Here is a 9,717-nt window from a genome sequence, read left to right as displayed (position 1 = left end):
ATTCTGACGATGTTGAAGAGCCTCTAACACCATCGCATTTGGTCATCGGGCGAAGACTTCTAACTCTACTTGTGGGATCTCTTCAAATTGATGATTGGGACTTTGGAGATCATCTAACTGCTACTAAACGTTCTCGCTATCTTACCTCCATCCGCACAGCCAAAGTCGGCGACCAGTTGACTTCTTTTTTCCTAATGAGAGCATTTTTATCTTGCACGACCAGGGAACCTCACAGAGAGCGTTCTGGAAGCTTGCCAGAATTAGAGATTTGATCAAAGGAAGAGATGGAAAAGTTCGCGGCGCACGAGTGTTAGTTGCAGGAAAGAAGACTCTCATCGAGAGACCCCTTCAAGAGTTGTTTCCTCTCGAAGTTCATGCTAGCAACGTAGAATCAACCAATCAAAATAGTATCACGAAAGATGAACCTTAGGAAGTGAATGACGGAGTTTCAGCTACACGGACAAGAACTCGTCGAACCGCAGCAGTTGTTGCAGACGAGAAAATCAATCTTATTAACCACTTGTTAGGCTAAGAACTGAACTGTTGAACATTCTCCTTGATTGAGCCACTAGAACAAGTGCTCAAGAGGGCAGTGTCGATCGCTTTCTGAAATAGTGTGACATTGTTTTTGTTTTGTTGTTTATTACTTTGCCATTGCGTTACCAGGAGCTGTCAAGTTAACCATTTTTTGATCGGATTACAGATAATTCGCTTTTACGCTTAATAGCATAGATGTTATTACAGTAAACGGAATGATGCATCAAGCCAATCAACGTTGTCGGTTCTTATTGTGAACAGAAACAATGAACAGATGTTACTGATGTATTTAGGTTTGCATGCTCACGCGATATATTCAGATGTAATCAGCTTTTGTACTGAACGGGTCCTTTTTGGAAATACAGTAGATCAGACTTAGATCCCTTTCGAAGGAGTTGGATTTATTAGTCATTCTCAACAGTGACAGACGCAGAACAGCAAACACAACAACACAGGATTCAATTCATGTACACCCCATGTGAGTTGCTCAAAGCATTCTAAATGGGTGTAGAGCATGGGGAGTAATGGGTGGTTGGAGGCCACTATCACGGCATGATTGTCAGTAAGCCTGGTCAGGGGAAGTGTACATTTGACATAGAAAAGTCCTTGCACATAAGGGACTTGTCGCAGAGCAATAGAAGGAAAAGTACCTCTTTAACGAGTAGTGGTTCACATAAGCCTAAAGAAATGCAATTCTCAGGGAGTTAGCTATTTCATAGAGAAAAATACGTCGGACTTCGATCGTCAGAAAATTTGAAATAATATTGACGAAAGTGTTTATGGTTCAACTGAACTAACAATACTGAGGGAGAAAAAGGGAACTGTAAAACGAAAGTGTTAATGGTTGAACCGAAGAAAAAATTGAATAAGGAGAACAGGAGAATAGGAAACGACCAGGAAATTTTAGGAACTAGTAAAATGCTAAAAAATTGACATCAGGGCTATGAGAACAACACAGTGCGCGTAGTAACTGAGAGCTGTGATAATGTCTTTTCTCCTCTGACTTTGTCCTAGCCTTCGAGCAAGTTCTCCGGAGCGCTCTGGTGGCGGGGCGGGAGAAGGAGGGAGACCTTGCAACTACGTCAATGGAATTTGAGTATCTGTATCGAAAAAGTCGATGCGAAATTCTGATTGGAGGAGATTACATTAGTAATGACGTCATAACCCTTGGCACATGTTTTCAATGTTTGTTTACATTCTCGCTCGTTTCTGTTTCGCGCTGATGGGCGGAAATCTGACAGCTCAGGGGAATCGGAGGTGGAATGAAATGTCCAGGGACGTAGTTGCAAGTTCTCCTTTCTTTTCCCGCCCTGTCACCAAAGCGTCACGGAGATCGAGCTTGCTGGCAGGCTAACTTTGTTCCTAAATGATATTACTTACTACGTAATATTTAGGACTACGCCACTATGGAAAAGACATAAACACCAGAAACAAACGACCGGGTCTGAATAGGGTTAACACAAGAAAATTAAAATGTTTTTAGTTACTGACCTCAACTAATTTCTATGCACGTTTTCTTAAATGCCTTTGCTTTTATGAGTTTATTTTGTCCTCTTTTGTTCTTTTTTTACTTCAGGATATTTTCGGCCATTTTCTTCCGAACAGTCCCCACCGCTTTTAACATTGGAATCGATCAACCCTTTTTGGTATTTTAGCAACTTCATGCAGCTTCTGCCAATACAAGTTTGCAAAGTCTTTGCAGTTGTGCTTATAAGACTCCGGGCTTGTGACAGTTTCCAGAAAATAAAGATAACCATTTTGGAAAAAAAAGATCTAATTTACAAGCAACAGGAGGTTTCTTTTAGGATATTGCTGCTATCACCTTTTGTATTATGTTATCGTTGTAAAGAAACTAGACCTTTTTAGGACTTTTTTCTCTGAAAAACATCACCTTAACTTTTCAGGATTTGGAAAGTAGCTTTAAAAGAACGTGTGACTGGTATAGACCAGTCGAAACTGATCGTAACTCAAGTCTTTTTACGTTTAGAAAGGAGAGACCCTAATATTTGGATAAAAGGAAAGTACCTTGGTGGAGGAAACTTTGGAAAGGTAATAAATATACATGTATATAATTTTAAAGGTATATTTTAGTTTACACTTTGAGTTGAATTACGGGTGTACTTATTTGTGTGTTTCCCATTTTGGGGGTGGGATAGACGCGAAGTCGACGCTGACTTAAAAATGTAATATCAACCCAATATGTAGGGCAACCATACTCTCTTTAAGGTAATAGAAATATTCTCTGTAAAGTCATTAAATGAATACCTTTTTTCGTAACGTTTTTGATACACATACGTGTCTGTGTTGACTTAAACTCAGACCACAGTGATGTTCCAGAGGACGGGTTCTACTCGGTTCTAAGAGACTGCAGTCTAAGCTGGAAATATCGTATTGAAAATATTGCGGTGAAAATAAGTAGAACATATGGGATTATTGCAAAACTTAAGTATTTTGTGCCACTAAATACTCTACTGCGCATCTATAAGATATAAGCGTTAATTTTACCCTATGGATCTTTTTGACTAACAGCATGGGGTCTTGCGAGTAAATTCTACCTGACGAAAATTTAAATCCTCCAAAAACGAGCACTAAGATTTATATTTTCCGTAGAGAGATATGAACATGCTGTCCCTCTGTTTACTGATGCTGATATTCTACCACTAATTTTCTTTAATACGAATCCGTTGTTTAATTTAATGCATGATACTACGAAATCAAAAAGTACCAAGAAACGGTATTCCTCGTCAAATAACTTTTATGTTAAGAAATCTTGCCTAGAAATCCAAAAGAGAGCTTTTTCAAGAGTAGGAGCTAAAATTTGCAGTGAGATATTGGCATCTTTGAGAGAGCCTCCCCCTTCCCCCCCCCCCCCCAAAAAAAAACACTTCAAAACGAAACTCCACTCTTTCGAATCCTAGTATCTTGCTTTCGCAAGTATATATATATATTTTTTAAGTTGAGCTACGAGTCTGTCGGTAGAAAAAAGCAATAATTCCTTTAAGAGTCCTTATATGACGGGATAATAGTGAATGGTCACCCAACCAGTTCTTAACCCCCGACCGGCAGGGTTTAACTTGAGTGCCACACCGATATTCGGAGGGTTTACGAGACACGTATGTCAAAACTTGAAATTCTTGACTGGCAATCAAAACATGAATACAATTTTAATGAAACATGTTCAAAAACAAAAGTGTTCATTCATGACAAGACAACAAGCCGAAAAGCGTGTCCGAAGTGTCTGAAAATCCTGTAAAAAACCCTGTTTTCTTTATGTTTGTTTTTTAAGCCGGCTATCCTTCCATCCATCCACCCAACCAACAATCCAACCATCCATCCATTAATCGCTCCATTCCTTCCAGAAAAATTGCTTGACGTTTCTGGAAATTTTATTTGTTAATCTGCTCCCCATTTCAGTGAATAGTGCACATGTATCTTTCTCTTGGATACGCCATAGGTGTTCAGTTTGACCCATCGTGAGTCTGGAATCAAGGTGGCAATGAAAGAAGTTAAAATGGAGCCTCAGTATTCAAAAATGCCAGAGGTTAGTCATTTCACAAAGATTACGATTCTTAATTATTATGAGGTATTATACCTGGCAGCAAAAATGTCTCCTCTTAAAATTGCTGTCACGTATAGTGGCTTGTCAAACTGGAAAATTTATTGTCCCCTAGAACTGACCTCAAACTTTAAAGGCATCTTTTAATAGTGGGCCTTGCTAGAAGTAACCACGACTGAATGATGTCCGTCATTCTGCTGAGACAATAGGCAGAGGTAGCAAAGAGAAGGTGACAACGGAGACGACAACGCGCAGATCTCAAAACCGACACGATCAGTTGTGCGTTCTTCTTATCTGTCATCGCATTCTCTTTGCTAATTCTGTCTATTATTTCAAGGGTTGGGTCGAAAAACACATTACACGTGACAGTCACGTGACTCTTACGTGGCATTAGCTTTTACGAAAGGCGAATGCGGACGTCACTTGATACGCAGTTGTTGGGACTCACGGAGCAGGGATATAGGACAGTTGAGTTATATAATAGCCCACGAAGGATCATCAAAAGAAATGCACTCTTTAGGGCTGTCTTATTCAATAATGGGGTATACTACTATTTCTTTCAGGAGGTTAAGCAACTTCAAAATGAAATTGACAAGTTGAGTGGGCTAAGACATCCGAGAATTGTGCGTTTTCATGGAAGTGAACAAAAGGGAGACGTCATTTATCTATTTTTGGATTTCATGGCTGGGGTAAGAGTTTTTTAACCCATAGATCGTTGTTTTCACTGTCACGCAACAAAAAAAAATTGGAAACCGTCCAGTGGAAGAAGCCAAGAAAATGAAATGTTATAAAAGACTAATATATAAACAATTTGTCCAAGTCTCAGGTCTTTGGGGCCAACAGTTTCTGAGTTATTTGTCAAAACGGTTCAGCGCGTACCTTTGTAGAGCTTTGTATGGAGACGCCGTATTAGTGTACCATTTTGGTGCACCAATATGGCCGCCGGAAATCAACGAAAAAATCTGGAGTTTACTTTTTCTATAAAAGCTGTTTCTTTTTATTCGATAACTAGCATACGTACGCATAAACATATCTTCTAATACTCGAAATGGTTATACTGCTGAAAATCAAGAGGAGAAACTTTTTCAACGAGACAGCATTCCTATTTTGGTGTCACGCACTGTTAAAACTAGGACGGTCAAATTGCTGTATTTTCGAAATGAAACATGCTACGGGAATGGAAACTTGTACAAAGATTTACTTTTTGTTTATCCTCAACGTAGTGTAAATAGGAATTCCTCGCTATTATGACTTTAAATTTGGTGACGTCACTGTGAAAACCATCTACAGGGGCCCATTGGCCTTGATAAGGTTTATTTGCTTGCGCCAAAAGGTAGAGATAAGCACTAATGCTCCCTATCATGAGTTATTCATGTTAACAGCAAACAGCTTTTGACTCCGAAGTTGTGCAAATGTGCTCCCGTCATCTATTACATTAGCCTTAATTTTAGTCTTCAGCCGTCTCCTCTATTCGCAAACTCCCGAGAAAGACGTCTGAATCAACGAGCCGTTAATGACGTCCGGTGATGTCACTCTTTTCCCGAAAACCGAATAGTGACATTGATTAGTTGATTGTAGAAACATTCACATAATTATGGGTAATTATGAGAATACATGAACTTTTTCCAGTTTCTGTCTTTGAAACTATGACTTGTTTAGTTAATGTACGGATGAAGAATCAGCACTACGGAAAGTCGGTAGGTTTTCAGTTAGAGTCTTTTGGGGTTTTAGGCAGTGCTTTTATTATAGGCCAAGGCAGTCTACTCAAGCATGTGTCAGGCTAGCAAATTATCAAACTTCCTGTAATTTCCACTGTCAAGTGTAATGATTCTATTGGTTTTCTTCCTTTGCTTGCATCCTTCGTGAAGGAACAGATAGCTTTTTTGAATTAAAGCAAATTGAAGGAAGTGTCAGGGCAAGTGCGTATTTCGTTCTTGCTCTAAGCCGCTATCGAGTTAATGGCTTTTCTGACGTTTTGCCAACTTAAAAAAGGAAAAATAAGGCTTACCCTCCCCCACCCCTCCACGCAATATTTTGACGCTTTTCGAGCTACTGCTAGGGAACAAACACCCCAACTTTGAATGTAGAGGAGGGGGAAGGGGTGAGGATTGTTTTGTTCTCCGAAGAGAGAAGTTTCAACAATTTTTTGGCCGATTGTGGCTACCATGTTGCAAGTATCCATCTTATGCGGTGAAGAATTAGGACCCGACCTTTATGGTAGGTGCCTGCAGGTTGACTGTCTATTACACTAAACTCTGCGCCATACCGACAACTGTTAGAGAATAAAGTTGATAGTCGTTTAGTCAAAAAGGTCAGCAACATTTTTTACAAGTCGCGATTTTCTTGGAAAAGTAAGGTCCACTTAAGCGCTAAATTTCTACCACCAGTAAAATCGGATTATCTCATGTAATTGCCGTACAATAACTGTAGTTATTCTCAAAGTTTCGTAGCCATCGCGTTAAAATCGAATATTTGTTATGACAAAACTTTCGTCATAGATCAATTCACCTATTTTAAATAACGAACGTCCCTTAAAAAGTGAATTCGCGTTCTTTCAATCTTTATCGCGATTATTCCAACTCGCTTTCTTTGTCACTGAAATGTAGACCAACATTCCTGAAGTTGAAGTTGTGCAGCGACCCTGAGACACCCCTCCCTCCCTTTTGGTAGTCTCTCCTACCCCACCCTTACAATCTGTAGACGCGTACGCACATACGCTCGGTCAGTCACGTGACAACCAAACGAAAAGAGGTTGACCATTTTCTAATATATAGATTTAGCTAGGGCTAAAAGCGAAGCTCCAATTAATAAATATAAAATTTAAATCAAACAATAAACTTTTAATCCACAAATCAGTTAACTTAAGGGCACATTCAAGTGACTCTTGAGGGAAAAGCTAAGTTATTTTAGAGTGAAACATCTTACATCGAATTGATAACCTTGTATGTACATCCAAAAAATAGTAAACATCTTCGATCACATTCAAGATCACAGTAGATTAGGCCTCGAAAACAAATTCTTGGAAAACAAATCACGCCGAATTTTTTTGCGTTCGACATGTTTACTTAAAAATTCTTGCCAACAAATCTGGGGGTGTTTAAACCAACCTTTTATAATTTTTATACATCACATTTGAGGTGAAACATACAGACCTCGGACAGAATGCGGTATTTCACAATTTTTCAAGAGAAATTGCACTCACTCAATATTCAGGACGATCAATCGTGGGCTTTAAGCGAAACCGTTCAAAAATTTCCAAAATCACCCATACGGCCAGGTGGTTCTCGTTTCTATAGTGCGAGCTGTCAGTGTGGTCGAGTGTTTGAATGAACTTCAATAGAGTTACGCTTCAACATAATAGCGAATTTATTTTTTTTTTATTTATTTATTTAATGGTTTCAGTTATAACGATGTGTTATCTTAAACAACGTTTGATACGCGCGACATTTTTGAATACTCCTGCAAGCGATGTTCATGAACGATGAAAACAAACGGCACGGACAAGCGATTAAAATTGCAAGAGAGACTACTAACAATCAAAAAAAGAAATATAATTATCTATTATTAATTATCTAATTATATAATTATTACAATTTTCATTCACGAAAACAAGTATTAAAGTGTCTCTAAAAATCCTGAGTCTTTAAGCGTAAAGCGCCGGCTTCCCGGAGCGGTGTTTACTGTTTTCGAAGGTGAACTCCTCGAAGCAAGAAAATCGCTCAAAGTTTTCTTTCTACAGCCAAATTTATAAATAAATATTCTTCGGAACGTTTTCTTTCTATTCGTGGTAAACAAATATATCTGAAGGCTTTTTAAAGTTCTGTAAGCTTATATCAAACCTTATACTAGGTCACATCATTGAATCAAATCCTACAAACATTCATAACAGTTGCCGTATAAACTGTCAGTGCAAGACTTCATGAAATTAGATATAACAAAAACAAACATCAAATACAATAATTACTCAGACTTACCATTCGAGATTCAGTTCCTGAAAGCTATCAAGGAAGACCACAGTTGCTTGAGACTTTTAGATCCTCTTACGCATTAAGCAAGGTAAAAAACGAAAACAATGCCATCCGAAATCGAAGTACCAAATTTTGACAAGCGACGCATTTCTCAACCAAAAGCCCAGTAGGCAAACCAGCCATGAATAACAGAAGACTCTTGATAGCAGCTGTATTTCATTTTGTACATCCAGAGGAAAAAGACAGTTAAAAACATCACAAGTTGACACAAAACTCTGCCAGCTTCAGCTGTCAAAGTAAACAACTTTCAAGATGCTGCATAATTTTTCCGCATGACCTCACCTGTCAAATTTTGACCAATCAGAGTATAAAAATTGGACGTAGAGCGTGACCAACTCGTGACCATGGTAAGATAAGGTCATCCCCGCCTGTACTTTTAAAAAAACTGGCTGAATTTTTGCTTCCGAGGTCAGTTTGAAATCAAAATCCTAATAGTGCGGGGCCATAGTGACATAAACCAACATATTTGATATGAATCCTAGGAAAAAATAAACTTGAGCCTGCGATCATTTGAAACTGGTAATTTGTCAGCGGATAACTTCAAAAAATACTCGACCTCGATGGGTAGACACATGAGCCCGCGGTACGGTCAGGTGATACTGGTCAGCGGATGCCCTGTTTTGACAGCTGTCAATTGATCACAACATTGATGTAGCTAAAAGTGTGAGAGTAAACATTGGTTATCCTGTGGTGCGGACGGACGGCGGTCGGTGTACGGTCACGTGATTACCAATTTTTTTGGGATGGGTAGATTTACTTAGCTATGGGGCCCTGTCCAACGCGCGCTTCGCGAGCGTGGGAGCCCCGCTATTAATCAAGATTTTTGTGTGGTGGGGTTTGTTAATCGTTGATCTCACGATAGTCTGTGTGTTATTTATCGCCGCGTTTCGTTCGTTTAAGGAGATGGTCACAACTCGTTGTGCGAGAGGTTAGAAAGACCGTGGTTTTTGGTGATTGGTGCGTTTAGTTCCTGTGGTTAAAATTGTTTACCCATCGGCCCATCTTAACTTTCTTCTCAGTGTCATCTTTATTTTTGCTAGGACCGAATATACTTTTGGACAGCGACAGATCTGTGAAACTGGCTGATTTTGGTGTCTCAAGAACAATTGAGGTGTGGTAATAATAACTGAGAAGGTGTACATTATAACATTATCAAAACGTTTCCTCTTACACCGTGGAGACAGATCAGACTTAATTGTATATTATTAATAAAGTGCTCTAGATACTGTGCATCCATTGGTTGATAAATATCAAAAGTCTTATTCCACGATATTTTTCACCAGAAAACGCTTTAGTGGATGACTCTTCGTGAAATGTGACGATTTTATGTTAACCATCCTTTAGGCGTACGCTTTGAATGTGGCACTAAAATTAATGCAGCTTATGAAAATAACTAAATAGTAACTAAATAAATCATCAGCATCATCATCATCATGATCATCAAAAAATACCGCGAATTTTTACTTTTAATTGGATTGTGTTCTTGACTCAAAGAACGCTTCCCCCTCAAAATATAACGTACGTTAAAATTGATCACATAAAGCCAGTTACACTCTCACCAAGTTACAGAATATTTAAAAAGGCGTCAAGCTGATA

At 38.9% G+C, this 9,717-nt stretch overlaps 1 protein-coding gene across 1 annotated transcript in view; it reads left to right on the top strand.

Annotated features, from left to right (window-relative positions):
• The first annotated feature begins 2,502 nt into the window (after positions 1-2,502).
• The window catches only part of LOC140922291 (mitogen-activated protein kinase kinase kinase 3-like), a 20,567-nt gene continuing 13,352 nt past the window's right edge, over positions 2,503-9,717 (top strand). The window contains exons 1-5 of the mRNA XM_073372290.1: positions 2,503-2,586; positions 3,992-4,078; positions 4,657-4,794; positions 9,022-9,049; positions 9,162-9,232. Of these exons, the coding sequence (XP_073228391.1) occupies positions 4,034-4,078; positions 4,657-4,794; positions 9,022-9,049; positions 9,162-9,232 (282 nt within the window). The 5' untranslated portion in view covers positions 2,503-2,586; positions 3,992-4,033. The remainder of the gene's footprint in view (positions 2,587-3,991; positions 4,079-4,656; positions 4,795-9,021; positions 9,050-9,161; positions 9,233-9,717) is intronic.

This window comes from Porites lutea, chromosome 13 (assembly GCF_958299795.1).
Source record: "Porites lutea chromosome 13, jaPorLute2.1, whole genome shotgun sequence".
NCBI lineage: Eukaryota > Metazoa > Cnidaria > Anthozoa > Scleractinia > Poritidae > Porites > Porites lutea.
Note: the sequence above shows the minus strand (reverse complement) of the source record. Positions and strands in the feature narration are given on the sequence as shown.